General features: G+C 56.8%; 1 protein-coding gene across 2 annotated transcripts; it reads left to right on the forward strand.

Annotated features, from left to right (window-relative positions):
- The first annotated feature begins 3,980 nt into the window (after positions 1-3,980).
- TMEM119 (transmembrane protein 119) lies at positions 3,981-17,614 on the forward strand. Of its 2 annotated transcripts, none has more exons than XM_061385144.1 (2): positions 3,981-4,696; positions 16,003-17,614. In XM_061385144.1, exon 2 carries the CDS (start codon positions 16,015-16,017, stop codon positions 16,876-16,878), a length of 864 nt encoding a protein of 287 aa, XP_061241128.1. In that variant the 5' UTR covers positions 3,981-4,696; positions 16,003-16,014; the 3' UTR covers positions 16,879-17,614. The 2 variants fall into 2 exon arrangements, with proteins under 2 accessions (XP_061241128.1, XP_061241127.1); XM_061385143.1 differs by lacking the exon at positions 3,981-4,696 and adding an exon at positions 11,644-11,750.
- Positions 17,615-19,979: the final 2,365 nt, after the last annotated feature.

The following is a 19,979-nucleotide window of genomic DNA, read 5'->3' on the forward strand; positions in this document are numbered from 1 at the left end:
GAGCCAAGGGCAGCCTGGCGCTTCGCTTGGTCCAGTCTCGGAGGATGAAGGAAGGATGGAGCCAGATCAGAGCTCCAAACCCAGTGGGGTGCTGGTATATATTTATCAACTGGCTTCTCAGGTGGATTGGTGCCCAAAGCACGATTTGAAGTGCTTGCCAATTTCTTTGCTGTAAATACTCCCATGGCTGATTTTGAGCCAGCCATTTATACAGTAGATCATACAAAAAATGTAAATAATGCCAATGGCGTAGATGTAGGATGTAGTAAGATCATGCGGAAGCGATGAGTTTTAAGTATTGAAGACCTTGGTTTTTAACATAATGTAACTTAATTTTATGTAACAACTGGTTCAAATAATTCTGAAAATTTGACAACTGGATCTGAGCCTGATATAGGCTGGCTCCTGCATCCTAGTGTGCCCTTCCACTTGTCTGGACCTCCCTTGCCCTTGAACATCACCCCAGGAATTGCCCCATCCATCCACTGAACACGAATATCTGCTATGTCTCCATGGATCCCCTTATACAGCCTATGAAGGAACTAGGAGTCTCCCCATTTTACAGAAGAGGAAACTGAGGCTCAGAGAAGTGCAGTCACATGTCCCAGATCATACATAAGGATCTGAGATTGGAATCTAGGCTTGAATCAGAAAGACACATTCTTACCACTAAGTCATGAGGTCCTTGAGATCATAGCGGGGTTCTGGGGGAATCCCGTGCCCCAAACTCCCACTCCTGCTGACCTGTCCTGGCGTCTGGAAGTCCCCTCAGCCACCCTTTGTGGCTCCCAGTTGCTGAGAGAAGGCGCTGGGACTTGTTAGTTGCTCAGTCATGTCCAGTTCTTTGCAACCCCATGGACTGCAGCCTGCCAGGCTCTCCTCTGTCCCTGGGATTCTCCAGGCAAGAATACTGGAGTGGGTAGCCAATCCCTTCCCCAGGGGCTCTTCCTGACCCAGGAATCGAACCTGGGTCTCCTTCATTCAGGCAGAGTCTTTACTGTCTGAGCCACTAGGGAAGCCCCGGGATGACGAAGTTGAACCCAGCTTGCAGAGAGCAGGCACAGAGCAGACCCAGGATTCAAGACTGAGAGAGGGGGCTGCACCAAGGCACGGGCATTTCCTGGGCACTCAGTCTATGCCCAGCCCCACGGCAAATGCTTTATCTGCCTGATCGCATTCAGGTCTCACAACAACCCGTGAGGTGAGGACAATTATTATCCCACATCTCTGCTAGAGAAACTGAGGTTCAGAAAGCTGGGCCACTGACTTCAGCAAGTTGCACTGCTGAGAAACCAGACTCCGCTGACTTCAGCTCTGGCAGTAGGGAAGGAAGGAGGGTAGACAGGAAATGGGGGACAGGGGGTGGCATGCTGAATTTACTCTTGTCCCTTTGGAGGGGGGTTGCTGCCAGCCCTGCGGGGGCTTCATCTGGCTGTCAATCTGGACAAAGGCTCCCCAAACCTTCCTCCATACCCCACCCCTGCCTGCCACCCAACCAAGTCTTACCTGATGCCTAAGCACAAGATATGTCCTCCATAAACCATTTTCAGATACAGAAAAATGACTGGAAGTACACCAAATCGTTAAGAGAGATTAGCCACCAAGCGTGGGATTATAAGTGAATTTTATTTGGTTCTTTTGACTTTCCTGTGTTTTCCTAATATTTTTCAATGGGCAGAACAAAATCATAAGTGTTTAGGAAGTCTGGGGGTCCCAGGTCTCCCCAGCTAGTGAGTAAAACCATCCACTCTTTAGCTATGAATGCCCACACAGGAAGGCTCTGAGCTGGTGGTCCTGACCCGGGGGCAACTTTGCCCCCCCCCAGGGGACATCTGGCAATGTCTGGAGATAAGCTGGTTGTCATGACTTGGGGGAGCATTGCTGGCATCTAGTAGGTGGTCAGGGACCCCGACAAACATCCCACAGTGCACAGGCCAGTCCCCCGAGGCAAAGAAGGGTCTGGTCCAAATGTCAGTGGTCCTGAGGTGGAGAAATTCTGCTCTCCCCACTTGGCAGTGAGGGCCCCTTGGAGTTCCCCTTCTCAAAAGTGTTTGGAAACCCGAACTGTGTGGCCATGAGCTTGATTGCTGTGTCTCCTCTTGGTGGCTGGAAGCCTGTAGCCATAATTGCTCAGGCTTTTGCCCCCTGGGGTCCCACGGGGCCAGTGCCCCATGCCCAAGCCTGGCACAATAAGGATGCTGCTGCTGAACCTGGCAGGGCGGCAGCCTTGGAGCTGCTTTTCCGAGGAAAGGAGCCGAAAGGAACGGGCCCAGGGCAGGAGACAGGAGCACCAAAGGGGCGAAGATGCAGTCCCTTTCCCGGGCACGTGAACCCTGCCAGGGGCGAAGCACGGTCCCCTCCGGTCCCAGCACTGCTTCCGGGCTGCCCCTCCCTTGGGGCAGTCCTTCCGAGAGACGGATCGTTCTCCCTTGTGTCTGGCCTCTGGACCCCTCCGGCCTTCAGGGGATTTCCCCCAGAGCTTCAGTGGCCCCCTCAGCAAATCACTGGCTATAAATGAATCTGTAGGACGGTAGGGTGCCTTAATCCCGCCAGCAGCCGAAGCTTCTGGAAGCCAACCCCTGCCTGTTTGGATCCCCGTCTCACCCACTGGCAGACGTGTTGGCTGGATGAGGGCAGGAAAGCTGTCATCTCTCACTGTCACTTGGCTCCGGCCCCAAGAGCCTGCTGGTTCTTTCTTCCTCGCACTCTCCTGCCCCGGGTCCTTTGCACCTGCTGCCCCTCTGCCTAGTGCTCTCTGGCCAGAGGTCTGCGGGACCAGCATCTTCTCATCCTTTGTGTCTCAGCGTGAATGTCGCCTCTTCAGAGGGGCCTTCTCTGCGGCCCTGCCCGCACTTTTGTTTAGGACAACCCCCTGCTCCCCTTCAGGGTGGTGGTGGTGGAGCTCGTGCTGTCGTGTTCGACTCTTCGTGACCCCGTGGACTGCAGCCCACCAGGGTGCTCTGTCCATGGGATTCTTCAGGCAAGAATACTGGAGTGGGTAGCCATGCCCTTCTCCAGGGGATCTTCCTGGCCCAGGGACTGAGTTGCATCTCTCACGTCCCCGGCATTGGCGGGCGGGGGTCTTTACCGTTAGCGCCACCTGGGAAGCCCTATGACCATGTGGATGTACGGATTTTTGCTGTGCAAGGGCGGGGCCTCTGTCCCTCACATTCACTCTCTCTATGACTGCACAGTGCCTGGCAGTCCGCAGGGGTTCAGAAGACATGGACCGCATTGACAAATGGGCAAGGGAGTTTGGCAAGGGGGTGAAGATGCAGAGACAGCTGTGGGACTGGCAAAAATCTAAGCACCAGAAGCAGAAATCAAAAGAGCCTTAGCTTTAAGGCTTAGGGTCAGGCCTGGGTTTCAATCCCTGCTCTGCTGCTTATTTCTGGATGTCGGGCAAGGCTAACCTCTGGGAGCCTCAGCTTCCATACCTGTGAAATGGGGAGAAAAGCCCTTGCTATTCATACAGCTGTGACATGGCTGGCACACTTCAGGTGACCAACTAGGGCCCACGTTAGAGAGACAGTCCCTGGCTATGGGAGCAGGCGTAGACCCTCTGAGGGGCACCGTGGGGCCTCCACATCCCCCCATGCCTGGAAGTCCAGCCCCCCTGTGGTTTGGGGAGCAAGCCCCCGCCCTGCTAAGCACGCCGTCTTTTGGCCTAAAATTAGCTCACAAATTCCATGGCTGCCTGGTCGGTGCTTCCAACCGACAATTCAAACCAGATGTTTCCAGCTGTTGGGGCCCTTCCCCCCCTGGCCAGCGCCTGCATGTGCCCTGGGGAGGTCGGACTCTACCCGGGGGAGATGGATCGGAGCATGCACTCGGGGGCCCTGGCAGGATCAGGAGCCAGCCTGGGCCTGTGGGCTCACCCCTCTAAGGATGGGGGCCGCCTTGCCAGCTGACCTGCCAGCGAGTGGGGGCTGGGTGGGTGACCGCTCTGCCTTTTTCGGTTCAGGAGCCTTGTGGAGCGCCTGCTGTATGCCAAGCCTCTGTTCTTGCTGCTGTCCAGATGCTGTGAGAAGGAGTCTCAGTCCGAGGCGCCACTTGCGTCGCTGTTGTTATTATTAGCATATGTGTTTAGTGCCAGGTGGCGCTACTGGTAACCCTCCTGCCAGTGCAGGAAATTTGAGAGACGCAGGTTCGATCCCTGAGTTGGGAAGATCCCCTGGAGGAGGGTAGGGCAACCCATTCCAATATTCTTGCCCGGAGAATCCCACGGGCCGAGGAGCCTGGCGGGCTACAGTCCATAGGGTCGCACAGAGTTGGACACGACCGAAGTGACTTAGCACACACATACACACCAAGCCTGTAAGGGCTTCCCTGGTGGCTCAGTGGTAAAGAGTCCTTCCACCTGCCAAAGCAGGAGATCCAGGCTCGATCCTACAGTTGGGAAGACGTCCTGGAGGAGGAAACGGCAACCTGCTCCAGCATTCTTGCCTGGAAAATCCCATGGACAGACGAGCCTGGTGGGCTACAGTCCATGGAGCCACAAAGGAGTTGGATGTGACTTAGCGACTAAACAACAATCGTAACAGATAACCAGGGCTCGTTACATTCGCACAATAACCCAGGGAAATGTTCCTATTGCTCCCATTTTACAGATGAGGGGACTAAGGGCCAGAGTGGCGGAGGAACTTAGCCCAAGGTCGCTCGGCTCTGAAGCAGCAGAACCCAGAGGCCCTGAAGGGTAGGTGGTCTCAGCTCACCCTGGCTGAGTTTCCCTCCTTGCTGTCACCCCCACGGGGCCCTTTCCCTCCTGGTGGATGGATCTGGGGGTTGTGGAAGACCCTCTCCATGAGGCTGTCCCTGGGCTCGGGTGCAGAAGGTGGCTCACAGCAGCTGCCAGGAGAGGAGGTTCATTAGGAGACCCTGAAGCCAAGTGTCTGGTCCCAGCTGAGTCAGAAGCCGGTGGCTGGGGAAGGGGCTGTGGGGATCTGCGTGGGCTTCACAGGGGCCTTCCATGGATCCCCTTCCCCATCGTCAGAGGTGGGACCCAGAGCCCTTTCTGAGGGTCCTCAAGAGAACAGGTAAGTCTGTGCATCCATGCGTGTGTGTGTGCACGTGCGTGCGTGTGTGTGTGTGCGTGTGCACGTGTGTGGCATCGTGCATAAAGTGGAGAGGGGCTTGATGCAGGGAGGAGAGGGCTTCACGCATGTGGGGGGACCATGGTTGGCCTTTACTCATAGTAAGAGCCAAAGCCCCCTGCAGATGCCTGCAGAGACCGGGCAAGATCTGGCGCCAGTGCCCTCTGACCTCACTTCCTCCCACCCTCCCCCTCACTCCCTCGGCTTCAGCTTCACCGGACACTTTTCCAGGCCTTGAAAACGCCAGGCAGGGACTTCCCTAGTGGTCCAGCCTCTGAGACTCCACACTCTCAGTGCAGGGGGCCCGGGTTCCATCCCTGGTCAGGGAGCTAGATCCCATTTCGCTAGATCCCCTAGCTAAATGCTGCAATGAAAAGTCCTGCATGCTGCAAGGAAGATTGAAGATCCTGGGTGCCTCAACCCAGACCCAGTGCAGCCAAAAAAAAAGAAAAGATTCTCTATGATATCTCTTGCAAGCCTCTCACTGACTGAAGATAAATTGAAAAAAAAAAAAACACCACACCCAGCACCTGCTACCTCAGGACCTTTGCAAGCGTTCTTGCCTCTGCCTGGACCACTCTTCCTCTGATCATCTCCCTGACTCACTCTGCCACGTCCTTCAGGTCTTTGCTTGGACATCACCGTTTCCCTGCTTTGCCTTCCTCAGTACTCCTTATCACCATCTATCATTCTGTATGTAATTACTAAGCTATCTTCTTTTTTGGCTGTGCTGGGCAGCATGTGGGATCTTAGTTTCCTGACCAGCATTGGAACCTCTGCCCCGCCGCCCCCGAAATGGAAGTGCAAGTGTCTTAACCACTGGACCACCAGAGAAGTCCCAGCGTTATCTTTTCATGTATTTATTTGGCTGTTCTTAGTTGCGGCACTCAGGTTCTTCATTGCGATCTTTCCCTGAGGCGCGGAGACTCTTGAGGGCATGTCGGATCATAGTTCCCCATCAGGGATCGGACCTGCGTCCCCTGTGTTGCAAGGTGGATTCTCAACCACTGGACCACCAGGGAAGAAGTGCCAGAGTTATCTTTTGAACGGCCTTCTGCTCCCACCAGAAGGCAAGCTCCCTGAGGACAGAGACTTTTTGTTTGTATTGCTCTCTGCTGTAGCCCCAGCGGTGGGAAGTGTCCGACACATTGCATGTGCTCAATAAGGACTGAGAGAGAGAGAACAAGAAGGAAGAAATGGAAGGGAAGGATAGGGAAGAGGAAAGGAAGGAGAAGGAAGGAGGAAGGAAGGAGAAGATGAAAGAAGGGAGAGAGAGGGAAAATAGGACAGATGGTCTTAGTGTAAAGGGAGGGGTCGCAGAGCAGGAGACACATAGGATGATGTACTGTTTGGGTGACTTCAGGGCCCCGAAGTCCAGCTCCGGGCCTTCCCCACTCTGCCCCTCTGCTCAAAGATGGGCAGCACCCCTCTCCCCCCACCCCATCCCTCGATTTCCAACAGTGCTGCCAAGGCGGTTCAGGACCACCATCTCAATTCCTCTTCCTGATGGAGGGTGGGGCGGGGCAGCAGGGGGCTCTTGCAGAACGGCCTGCCGGAGGGCACCTTGCTGAGGGCACCCTGTGGGCAGCTGGCACAGCGGGAGAGCCAGGCCAGGTCTGCGCATCTACACCCCTACCCTCTGACACTTGGGCTCCCACGTGGGCTGCACGGAGCTGCTGCTTGCACTGGGCTTGGGGAATGTAAATGTTTACAAGGCTGTGTGTGGCTGGCCAGGTCACCAGGGACACAGGAAGCCAGAGATCCTACCGGCTCTGGTGCCCCCACCCCACCAAAAAAAAATAATAATAACAAGAGGGAGGCAGGGCTCTTAATTTTTAAAGACAACTTTGAGTCATAACCTACGTAAAGCATAACCATCTGATGTGTGAGGCTTGATTTTCCCATATACACGTGCCCCCATAACCGCCACCCAGACATTGTCCGGCTCCAGCCCCAGAAATTTCTTTGTGTCTCTTTCCAGTCAATACCCGCCTCCAAGGGTAACTGCCTTCTTCTTCTTCTTCTTTTTTAAAAATGTATCTTTATTTATTCAGCTGCACCAGGTCTTAGTTTCAGCACGTGGGATCTAGTTCCCTGACCGGGGATCGAACTCTGGCCCCCGGCACTGTGAGCGTGAAGCCTGAGCCACTGCACCACCAGGGAAGTTCTGGGTATCCGCTCTTCCGACTTCTGTCTCCACAGCCTGGTTTAGACTTTGTTCTAGAACTTGTAAATGGAATCACCCAGTCTGTGTTCTGTGGAGTCCCTTTCTTTTGCTCCGTGTGTCTATGAGATTCGTCCAAACCGTCTGCCTCCCATCTCATCCTCCCCCTGCGGGGCAGTGTCACTGCACGGACCACAGTCTATGCGTCCGTCGTCCTGTTGGTGGACATCTGGGTACTTGCCACGTTTGGTGTTTTTTCGGCTCTTATGGATAAACCGACTTTCTTGTCTGCATGTGGACGTGTGTTGTCATTTCTCTTGGGGAAATACCCAGAGAAGAGCTTGCTGGGTCATTGAGAAGCATATCTTTAACTTGATAAAACCTACCAGACTGTTTTCCAAAGTGGCTACGGTATTTTTCTCCCTACTGTGGTGGTGGGTTGTTTGTTGGAGTGGGAAATTCACTTAGAATCACACAGCAGAAAGAGTTCAGAGGAAACTCGGCTGACTCCTCCTGGTGTGGGTAGGGAAACTGAGGCTTGGCTCACACAGCAGTGCATGTGGGAGGGGCAGAGCTGGGAGTGAAGAAGACAGGTCTCTCGGTTTCTGAGCTTGAGTGACTCCTGGGCGAGAACCAATTCAGCACCTGCTCTGGTTTCCCTATAAGACTCTTGGTGCCAAGCCCTTTTCCACCGCAGAGCCTTTGAACTTGCTGTTGGCTTTCTTGGCCCTGGAAGCTGTTCCTCCTGCTCCTGGAGTGCCTGGTTGCTCTTATCTGCACATGTCAGTGCTTACACCTCTTCCAGGAAGCCAGCCCTGACCACAATCACTAGAATAGATGACCGGACACCTGCCCCCGACCCTTTCCAAGCTACTTCCTGTCTCCTCGGCCTTTTTAGGGTGTCTTCTTGAACTGCCAGTTGACTTGCTTCTTAACCGGTTACCCTGAGAGGAGCTCCTTGAGGCAGAGCAATATTATGTCAGTGAATCCCCTCTCTGGGCCTGTTTCCCCATCTGGAACACGGGCAGGTTGGACGAGAGTCATTCAGCCGGTGGAGGGCATTTACTGAGCACCTACTGTGTTCCAGGCACTGGTGACAGAAGAAGCCCTTATTCTGGACCCGAGAAGCTGACAGTCTAGAGACACATAGAAACAAGTCCTTACAGGGCACCAGGGGTGCAGGAACACAGAAGGAGCGGCTCATCTCCCTCCCCAGACGCTGGGGTTCAGGGAGGGCTTCCTGGAGGTGGTGATAACAGAGATGCAAGGCCAGGGGGGCGCATGGAGGGCAGTGCTTCAGGTGGAGGGAACAGCCAGAGGCAAGTCTCTTCAGCATCTGTCTCATTCACAGTTCTCTCCAGGCCCTGGGCAGCTCCTGGCTCACAGAGACACTCGGTAAAGAGCTGTGGAATGAGTGAACGTCTCTAGTTTACAGATGGGGGAGCTGAGGCATGGGGAGGTTTCACAGCACACCTGGGCCCTGGCCACTCTACCTCCTTGGAGCCCCCGACTAGGGGCCACTCCATGGGTGTCCACCCGCAGGCCAGGCCCGTGCTGTGATGGGGCCGCAGCCCAGGTCTCTCCAGCTACATGAAAATCTTGCGATATTTTTGCCCAGAAGGCAGGCCCCGGTGGCTTCGGGGGCTGTGTAATTAGAAGCGGCTCTGAGCCCGCGAGAGGCTGGAGCTGGGGGCTGCGGTGGGCCAAGCAGCTTGCCCAGGCTCAACCGGGGAGCACTCTGGCAGAGACTCAAGCCTGGGTGAGGCTTTCCCTCCTCCTCCTCCTCCCTGCCTCCTCAGTCCTGGTTGTTCAGCCGGGCGGGGGTGGGGGTGGTCACAGCTGCTAATTGCAGGCTAGGCACAGGGTGGGGGCTCTGAATTGCTTCCAGGCTGGGCAGAGGACCCGTTGCTCTGTTTCTGAAATTGTGGGTTGTGAGTGAGCGGCCTGGCCCCCTCCAAGCCACAGGCCTGCCCGCCCCCACCCTTGGAGCCATGCGTGGCGCTGTGGGCCGTGGGATCACCCGGGCCAGGCCCTACCATGGGTCCTGGAGCTGGAGAAGGTGGACTGTGAGTCCTTCAGGATGGATGAGGAGTGGTTAGATCCTAGGAACGTGAGAGTGGAGAGCAGAGTGGTCACTGACATGGTCACAAGCATTTATTGAGCACCTCCTGTGTTCCAGGGACCGCCCTAGATGCTGGAGTTACGGCCACTCACAAAACAGGTAGAGGTCCTGGTCCCCCCGCAGGCCTAGTTCATGGACTTTTGCTTGATGATGATCAGGAACTGCTCTGAAGGTGCTGGCTTCCTGTCTACCCCCGGGCCTTTGCACATGCTATCCTCGTGCATTCTTGCCTCCCAAAAGACCTCCACCAGTAGCTCTACTTCCACCTCCTCATGAAGGCCCCCATGAGCCCCAGGACCAGACTAATGCCCCCCAGACTGGCCTCTCACAGCCTTGGAAATGCCCCATTCCAACTCTTAGCACAGTTTGCAGTTAGATATTCATTGCTTTGTTTACTTGCTTATTGCAAGTCTCCTCTCTCTGAGCCTATGTCTGCTCATTACTGTCTTCCAGGGCCTGACAGTGGCTGGGTGTAAACTCAATGCTCAAGAAATATTTGTAGACTGAATACGATTTAGAATGTCACAGCGTTGGAACTTCAGAGGTGGCAGCCTTGCAGAGGGCATCGAGAACAACCCCACACTTAGCTGCAGCCCAGAGAGGGACAGAGATTTGCCCAGCCACTCACAGCTGATGAGTGAGCCGGGGCTGGAACTCAGGGATCTTTTTTCCCTCCCATTGGTGATTGACGTTTTTGTTATTCTCTCCTCAGATTGTGGGTCGGGATATTTGGCTTAAGGGGTGTGTGTGTGTGTGTGTGTGTGTGTGTGTGAGAAAGAGAGAGAGAGAGAGAGAGATGGTCTGATAGCTGTCTAATGGGGTCACTGGCCGGGTAATTTCCCTGGTTTTATTTTCTAAACAGCTGGCTCCTCTTTGGGGAGGCGAGTTGGGGCTGCTGGGACCATCAAAGGGAGTAGCTACAATCTAGGGCCCTGGTTCCTAAAAGGTGGGCATGATCTGTTGATTCTTGTACTCCCCATGCTCCAGACCTTCCCTGGCTCCCTGTTGCCCCTGATGAATGCTGTTCTGAGCCTTTCGCTCTGCTCTTCCCTCGCCCTCCTCATTCGCTCCTCCCTTTCATCCACTTCGTGCTCCAGCACAGTTTCGTCACAGCCCCCTGTCCGTGTGCAGCATTCTCAGCCACCTGCCTTCATCCACACTGGTCTTTCCTCCGGGAATGACCTTCCTGGGTCTCTGCTCATTCACAGTCACAGCCTCTCGGACAACTCCCCTGCTTCTTTCAGTGGCCCTCTCTCTGTCCTGGGGTTCCCTGAGCTCTTGGCTTCTCTCCCGCCGTGGACCCATTTCTGTTTCTTAAAAAAAGCAATTAATGTATGTAAGCTTCTGCTTGGAAGTCTGTGAGCTTCTTGAAGGCTGGTCTGATTCACCTCTGAAAACTGCTTAGCACCGGGTCTGGTGCACATAGGTGTTCATTAAGCATTTGATGGACGAATGAATGAATGAGCGCAGGAATAAATGAATGCAAGGACTACTGACTCACTGGACTCCTCAGATCAGCCAGAGGGCCTGGTTCCCGTGCCCACAACTGACTTATCTCAGTTCCCTGGAGGAGCCTCTTGAATGCACCTTGCCTCACTTTCTCAGTCTGTGAAACGGGGCCATGAAAACCTGTGTTCTGGCCACTTCATTTTGGGGTATCGCGAGGCCGTGGATCTCAGGATGTTAGAGGGAACCCACAGAGCTTCCCACCCATCCCTGTAAATGGGGAAACGGAGGCCTGCAGAAGAAAAGGCTCTGATTTTGGGTGTCTGAATTCCCTCCCTGCCTCAGGCCTGACCCTCCACGAATCCTTTAAGCACAGCCCAGCTCCCACTCTGTGCCCTGAGCTTCGGAAAACCTGAGTCACAGCTGGAACCAAGCACAGGGAATTTTCCTCCTCACTTCCAGGGGCCTCGGAGCCTCCCTGACCTCGTCCCCTTGGGCTGGGAGGCAGGATCCCTGCTTGCTGGCCCAGGGGTGCTCGGCAGGACGGCCCTGCTGTGTGTGTCTGTCGGCCTCAGTCTGCCCTGGGGACCCGCGGTCAGGGAGGAAATGCTGCATCTGGTGTCCCGGGCTGTGGAGGGGGCACCCGTGGAGGAGGGGGTGTCCGTGAGTGTGAGCGGGGAGGGGGACTGCGTGTGGCCGGGCTCGGCCCCGCCCCTCCCCTTGTCCCCACCCCAAACCCACTTAATGAAATCAAGCTGGACGGAGGGAGGGAGTGAGGGAGGGAGGGAGGGAAGGAGGAGGCTGGGAGGGCGGGGGAGGGCGGGGGAGGGCGGGCGGCAGCCCAGAGCCGCGGCCACTGGGCACCGCCACGGACTCCAACTCGCTCTGCTCCACCTGGCGGGATACCCTGTGTGCAGAGGAGCTGGTGAGTCCTGGGGCCCCCGCCTCTCTCGGGGAGCCCGGGGTGTCTTGGAGTTCAGGGGGCCGGCGTGAGTGCTTTAGGGGGCTTCTCTAAGTATGTGTGAGCCTTGAGTGTGTGTCGGATGTTGAGTACGTGTGTGACCTGTGTTAACACGACGGGTGGCCAGCTGTGTGTGCCCGGGGATGATGCGTCCTGAGCGCGGTGCTGTGTTGGCCAGAGAGGGGCATGTGTGTGCAGCTGGGGCCTTGCTGTAGGGGGTGTGCTGGAAAGTGGGCGTCGGGGTGGGTATTCCCAGGGTCCGCAGGAGGGTGGTGTGTACGAGGGTGGTCCCACCTGTGGGGCTCCCCAGCGGGTCGGGGGGTACGTGTGTGCACGTGTTGCGTGCGTCCGTGTGTGTTCTCTGTGTGTCTGGGCTGCGGGTCCGTGTAGCCATCCGGGGTGTCAAGACGCTGTGCATCTGTGTCTTTTGTGCCTGTTGTGTGTCTGTGAGTTGTGTGTACGTGTGTGGGTTTCAAGACTTCAGGGAAAGACTCCTGTCCTTCCCCAGGCCTCCCCTCCAAGGGGCCCAGGGCCCTGTCCTTGGCTGCCCTGGAGCAGGGGCTTCAGAGCTTCAGCCAGAACCCCTCCCCCCAAGGCCACTAATTGAAGCCAGGTTTCTGTGGGCTCCCCTCCCCCTCTGGCCACCAGTCCCTGAATGGGGGCAGGGCAGCCCCGGCCCCTCAGCCTCAGGTCTTGGCGGGGTACCTTGGCCCTAGGGATGGATTTGAAGTATCTGCCTATTCCTGACCTCAAGTGGGGGCATCACATTTGAAAACAATGAACTGTGAGTGAGATGGGCTCTGGAGAGGGGCCCTGCTCCCAGCTTGAAGTCCTGGATAATCATGTGGTACTACTAATTGACATCTCCGCTGTGCCAGCCACTGCTATTTCTTGTCCTAACGATAGTCCAGGAAGGTGACCTTATCACCATCGTACAGATATGGAAACTGAGGCTCAGAGAGGTGCCATGCCTGACCTCAGGACACACAGCTGGGAAATGACCTCCACCCGGGTGTTCAGAGCCGCCTCTCCAGTCAGGCTCTGTCCTGACCGACTGTGTGACCCTGGGCAGGCCTTTCCCAGTGTCGGGCCTGGGTTTCCTCCTGGATGAGATGAGAGGGGTTGGCCTGACCCCACCTCCTCATGGCCCATGAATTTCTGCGTCCTGGAAAAAAAAATGAGGAGCAGGGAGGAGCTGGGGGCAGCTGATGGGCAGGACAATCATGTCAGAGCAGCCCAGGTTAACGTGCCCATTCTACAGACTGGAAACTGAGGCCCAGAGAGGTCAGGGGGCTCGTCCAGCAGGGTCACACAGTCATGTCCTGTGAAGCCCCGCCGGCTCCCGGCACTCGGCCTGCACATCTCCCAGGGAGCCCGGGGAGGAGAGTCGTGGGGGCGATGAACGGACTCGGAGAGTCAAGGTCTCAGTCTTGAAGAGCCAGAAGTAGTTCGCGTGGCCTCTTTCCGTATCCTCTGCCCCAGCCCCCAAGGCTCTTGGGGAAAGGAACACTTCACTCTGTCTGACTCATTGCTGTGCATGTGTGTATGTGTGCGTGCGTGCGTGCGTGTGTGTGTGTTTGTGTGTGTCTGGTCCTGGATTCCTCGTTGGCTACAGCTTGGGGAGATTTCACTCAACGAGGTATTAATACAAATTTGGTCTTTCCTGGAGGATGGGGGGAAAGAGTGAGCACATTTACACATCAGATGAGGATAATCATCATTTGTCCAGGGAGGGGGGTGGCGGTGGGAGAGTGCCGGCTGGTCTTGGATCCCTGCTGGGGTAGAAATTCGGCTGCTTCTGAATTCCATCTCCTCCCGCCCCGCGCCCCCCCCCCCCCCCGCGCCCACCCCCCTCCCCTGCCCTTGCCACCGGGGTGCAGCAGCTCCGTACCAGGCGCTTTCTGAACTTGTGGTCTCATCTGATCCTAACAGCTCCGAGAGGCAAGCCCTGTGCTCACCTCCTTGCCCCGCCCCCAGTTTACAGATGGGGAAAGTGAGGCCCAGAGGAGCCGGGCAGCAGAGCCAGACCCAGATGGAACCAGGAATCTAATACCGGCCTAACTGGCCTTCTCAGTCCGGTGCCTGCAGAGCTTCAGGGCGGAACCTTGACGGCCGCTGCTGCAGGGAAGACCCCTGGTCTTCAGGCCCCACCCGGCCGGCAGTCTATAGTGAGAAGTTTCAGCTGCCACCATGAGAGGTCATTCCAGGGCTTGACTCGAAGCAGCAGGCAGGGAGGTGACTGCTGAGGGAGGGGCAAAACCGCCAAAGATCAAGGCTGTCTGCAGGAACCTAGGCTAACAAGTACCAGGGGAAGGCTCCTGAAGCTCGTGGAACTGCTCAAATTCTGGTCCCAGCTGACAAGTGATGTCAACCAGGGAGTGTTAGCCCATTCCTGGGTCAGCCGGGGGCACATCTGAGTGTGAGTGTGTGTGTGAGTGAGTGTTTGGATTCTCAGAATCAAGAGAAGGAAGGTTCAAATCCCAGCTCTAACACTTAGCATCTGTGTGTCCTTGGGCAGGTCACTATCTGTCTCTGGACCTCCAATTCCTCATTTGAAAAATGGAGACAATACTAGTGTTCTGGGCTTTTTTGGAATTGCACCCACAAAAGGGGCTCAGATGAGCAACCTGTGGTAAATGTACACGGTGACCTACTCATTTAAAATGTATCTCTTGACTTCCCTGATGGTCCAGTGGTTAAGACTCTTGCTTCCAATGCGGGTTTGATCCTTGATCAGGGAAATAGGATCCCACATGCCATGGAGCATCCCCCACAATTTTTTTTAAAAGAGCCTCTGGGTGAGTGTTGCCTTGTCTGATGTCCTGGAAATTTCTTTTGTATTTTGCTATCTGAGCCAGTTTGTCTGCATTCATGTCATATTGGGAGGCACCAGGTCACTTGGAACGAGCCAGTCAATGGCCCCATGTCATTCTTACATCACTTCCTGTATCCCCAAGTCACCACAAGTTGGTACCGTCACCTGCTTTGCAGAGCGGGGCCTGAGACCTGGGCTCTCATGGGGACCTGCTGCAAGATGTTTGGCACCTGACTCCTTCAGCCCAGGAACTCGCTGTGTGGCCTGAGGCCTGCCCCTTGCCTTCTCTGGGCTTCTGTCTCTCCCATCTGCATCCCCGAGAGGGGGCGCCACAGTCAGGGGCATGTGAGGCTTTCCCATCCTGGCACATACAGCCTCATCCAGCATCAGGGTCCTGGGCCCTCTGCTGGGCCAGGCAGCGGCTCTCAGGGGGCGGCCTGGGGCCCCTGGGTTTGTCTGAGAGGCCAGGCCAACTCACACCAGCTGGGAGAGTTAATGCTTTAGAAGCCAGGCTCCTCCATAAAGCTGGGCCATAAGGAATTTATTAGTCATCCAGGCTGTCTGGGCCAGGGAGGGTCTGGGGGTTCAAATAGGGAGCAGCCTTCCCGTGGGGGAGGGAGGTGCGGAGTTCATCTGGATCCCATTTGGTGGCGGCCACAGGACTCCGGCTCCAGCTTTGTTTTAGGCACAAGGGTTCCCCCGGGGGGCCTTGAGGTGGGGGTTAGCCGTGGGGCACATGCTCACTCAGGCCCCTGCTGAGCTCAGAATCTGGATGCTTCAAAACTTATGACTCTTTTGGTGACAGGACCGCAGATAGGCCAGGGGCAGTGGGGAGGGCTTCCTGGAGGAGGGGGTCAGCTTGCTCACTCACTCACTTGGCCCTCCCTCAGTGCCTACATCCAAACTCCAGCTCTTCCTTAGCAAGTCTTTGAATCCCTCTGAGCCTCAATTTCCTCACCTGTAAAATGGGGAGAATGTAGTACTACCCCCAGCAGGCGGTTCCCAGGAGTCAAGAGAAATTCATCTAAAATAAAATAGGGCCTGGCATATGGCAAGCAATGAAAGAGTAAGTTCTTATTCGTTGAGCCAAGTCCATCAAAATGCATTTATTGGGTGCTTACTGTGGCGTCCAGGACCCAGATATAATGCAAAACCCTGAAGTTGCCCAGATGACTAAGATTCAGCCTGTGCCCTCTAGAAGCTCAGATTGAAGTGAGTCGTTGGGGGCAGGGGAGAACCTACGTGAACCCCGGGATGGGGTCTATTGCACAGTGGGGAGGCTCAGGCCCAGGGAAGGGAAGCGATTGGCTAGAAGAGGTTCTGTGTCCCCTGCACCTCCTCGGGGTCCCCTGAGGCCCCGGGGTCCCACCCTGATGTCTTCCCTGCTTCCCTTCCCCACAGGTCCCCGGCAACATGGTTTCCGCAGCGGCGCCCAGCCTCGCCGTGTCTCTGCTGCTGCTGCTGCGGGTCCTGCCCACCGTGTCCTACTCCGTGTCCCTGCAGGCCGGCTTCCTTGAGGACACGGGGGGCAGCGGGGAGGCCGAGGGCTCGTCGGCCTCCTCCCCGAGCCTCCCGCCGCCGCAAACCCCGGCCCTCAGCCCCACGTTGGTGGGGCCCGAGCCCACGCCCCTGGCGGGCCCTAAGCCCCCCACCAACTTCCTGGACGGCATCGTGGATTTCTTCCGCCAGTACGTGATGCTCATCGCCGTGGTGGGCTCCCTGGTCTTCCTGCTGATGTTCATCGTCTGTGCGGCTGTCATCACCCGCCAGAAGCACAAGGCCTCTGCCTACTACCCCTCATCCTTCCCCAAGAAGAAGTACGTAGACCAGAGCGACCGCGCAGGGGGCCCCCGGGCCTTCAGCGAGGTCCCCGACCGGGCTCCCGACGGCAGGCCTGAGGAGACCCTGGATTCCTCACAGCAGCTCCAGGCTCACATCCTTGCCGCCACCCAGAACCTCAAGTCTCCCTCCAGGGCCGCCCCAAGCAGTGGAGACCTGGCCAGGGCACCAGAGGGCAGATCAGAGGAAGAGGAGAAAGGCCCCCGGGAGGCGGACCTGGAAGCCCAGGGACGTGCGCTTCCGGCGGATAAACCCGAGGTGCCTCCTCTGCCGGAGGAGCCCTGCTCAGTGGAGGCGGACGCAGCTGCAGGCGCCGCGGCAGCCGATGAAGGTCAAGGAGAGCCAGACGTGGCTCCCTTACTCGCCCAGGAAGCCGGGGGCCCAGCTGGTCCCCCCGAAAACCCCTGTGTTTGCGGCAGTGTCCCCCCCAGCATCTAACTGCCCCCTCTCGAACTGCGGGCCCTGACTGTTGGACCCCTAGCGGTCACCTTGGGCATAGAAAGGCCCTTGGTTCCTACCGCGCTCTGACCACCCCGCTTCCCCGGCCACTCCCCGCTGCAGATCCCAGCGTGTCTGACCCTACTACAGTGGGCGGAGATGCTGGTCTCTGTCCCACCTCAGGAATCTCACCGACTTCCAGAACATCTGTCCCCGCAGCCCCAAGGGGCTCATCCGAAAGGCACAGCTCCTCTAGGGGCTGGGACTGGGAGGGGGGTGTCCCAGTCACAGACACATCCGCTGGGAAACAGAAGTCTCAGGTCCCTTGTGACAGTGCCGACGCCGCTGCTTTCCATCAAGGCAGAAAAGAGGAACAGAATAGACATTTTGGAAGAGGTTGAATGAATGGGGAGACGCACAGGGGCCTGGAGGTACCACAGAAGATCCATCAGGAGGTTTCTGTGAGGGGCCCCTGCGCGTAGCACGGGCATTTCCCAAACTGGCTTCCCTGGAAGGACTTTGAGGGCCAAAGAACGAGTCGAGGAAACATTGCTTCTCTGCTCTGTGCACCGTCTCTCCCCTCACCCGCCCAACGAAAGTCCTCCAAGGCTCTGACAAGTCCTGCAGTAAAGGCGCCCATGGAATCCGGTTTCGCTTAGCCTTTCCCAAACTGCTTTTGACCTTGGAATACTTTTGTTTTGTTTTACAGCTACAGAGTAAAATCCTGCAGAGAACACTCTGGAAGTTACTGCTCTAAATGTTCCACGGGGTGCCCCCTCCCCAGTTTCTGGATGGTCCAGGGTGAGGGTGGTGGGGTTTGGGGTCTCGGCCTCTCATCCTGCTACTTACCGCTGTAGGGATGGGGCAAGTGAAGTTCACCTTCCTTGCCAGGGACTCCAAGCGACCTAGAAGCCGGCTGGGAGGTGCTTCTAGGTGTGTGAGGGGACCCCATTCTAGGAGGGGTCTGAAGGTATGGGGGAGGGCTTCCGACACCCAGGCTGGAAGCAGGGGTCCATGGCCCCCCACCCTTCACACACACACACACACATGCCTGGCAGCCTGTGCCCACAGCATTCTTTAGTCTTCAACAAGGGAGCCTGAGCTTCATCCAGGATTTGGGGAGGCCCTGTGAGGGGATTCTTGTTTCTATTCCTCCGTCCAGGCTCCACCACCTCTGCACAGCTGTCCAGGTGCTGGAATATAACAAACCAGCACAATAAACCTTTATTCAGGCCTGAGCATGCTGGTTTTCTGGGGGTGGGGAGAAGGAGTCTGCTGGGAGGTTGGGGGGCATTTCCTCTGGGCTTTTCTGTAGGGATGGGGCAACTTTTGGAGGGGTGGGACAAATCAACCTGGCCTTGGGGGCCGGGTGGGTGTGGGAAATGGAGGGAGGGATGGATGCCGCATGGGAACTGGGGCCAGAGTCTGTGCCCCAGAAGCCCTGGGCTCATGGCCACCGAGGCAGCGTCCATTCGCGCCTCTGCTGCTCACGGTGTCTGCAGGAGAACCACCCACCTCTGTTTCCCCCAGGAGACAGGGGCCGTGGAGGGGCTTGGAGCCAAAGTTGTAGTTCCCCCTCTCCCTGCAGAATGGCTGAGGGCCGTTCTGGGTCTCAGGGACAGCACCACACTGGCCGCACCCTTGGCCTGCGGTGCCTGGGGTGGAAGGCCGTCCCTGCCTTTTGTCTCCTCACCCACCAGGCTCCTCCTTGCCTTTGATGGCGATTCCTGTGGCCACTGCTACCCCAGCTGCCAGCTGGAATCCAGACGTGGCTGGGCTTGGAGCATGTGCTGGATCCCTGGGGTGATGGGGGCGGGAGGCTATCCCCACCTCCTGCAGCCCCTCTCCTCCTCCGACCCCACATCCATCCGGAGAGGGCCGGGGTTTGGGTTTCAAAACACACAATGGCCACTGTCTGGCTCAGTGGGGAAGGGCTCTCCCTCTCAGCCCAGACAGGCGACTGCCCAAGGATGTAGGGAGAATTGAAATACAAATACTGAATACCAGGATGCTGTGTGGCTTGGACCAAGTCACTCCACCTCTCTGGGTGTGACGAGCCCTCTGCTTGTTCCTGAGCTCCTGCGGGGTCCTAGGCACAGGGGTGTGGCTAGGAAGTGCATGAAGCTTCCCCAAGTCAGGCAAAACCCAGGTAAGACAGCAGCAGACATTGGAGATCCCTGGGGAGCAGGCAGGGCTGGGTCTCCGATCAGCAGTTGCCTGGCCAGTGGCTCCCCGTTAGTGTCCACTGGGCCCTCCAGAGGACGTGGGGTGTGCAGTTTTAGCCACAGCCTGTTTCCCCAGGGACTGGGGAGGAGATTAAGGAGGGGGTCTGAGCCACAGTGCAGGAATTGACCTCTCACCGCTGAGCTTTTACAGCTACTATTCCCTCTGCCGAAGACACCCTTCCACCCCCTCCCTTGCTTTGCTAACTCTAATTTTCTTTTTGGCCATGCAGTGCGGCATGCGGAATCTTAATTCCCTGACCATGCATTGAACCTGTGCGCCCTGCAGCGGAATCTCGGAGACCTAATCACCGGACAACCAGAGAATTCCCGTTAACTCTCATCTTTTAGCTTCTGGCTTAGATATCCCCTCCTCCCCCCTCCCTCCTTCCCAGTCTCTCTTCTACAGTCCTGTGGGCTCAAGGATGACAATAGTCGCTTAGTTATGGAGTATCTGTTATGTGTCAGGTGCGGCTCTAAGCAGTGGACATCATCAACTCATGGCAACCCAGGCACTGTCGTCATCCCCATGTCACAGCTGGGGAAACAGAGGTCCAGAGAGAGGAAGTCAGTTGCCCAGATCACAGAGCCAGGATTCCAGCCCTGCGGTCTGATTCCGGAGTCTGAGTTCTCTGGGCTCCACTGCTTTTTCAATGAATGAACGAGTGACTGAATGAAGGACGCCCTTGGGGAGGACAGAATGGCTGCACGACCTCTAAGGCTTGGAGCCCCTCCGCCCTGCCCCCCGCATCTGTGATGGAGTCACCCAGGAGGGGCCTTTGGTGGGCTCACATCTGGCCGGCATCAGCGGGGAGTGAGCCGCGGAGGGAGACCACCGTGGGGATGTGTGTGGCGAGTCCAAGGGAGGAGGAGACAGCA

Source organism: Bos javanicus, chromosome 17 (genome assembly GCF_032452875.1).
Source record: "Bos javanicus breed banteng chromosome 17, ARS-OSU_banteng_1.0, whole genome shotgun sequence".
NCBI lineage: Eukaryota > Metazoa > Chordata > Mammalia > Artiodactyla > Bovidae > Bos > Bos javanicus.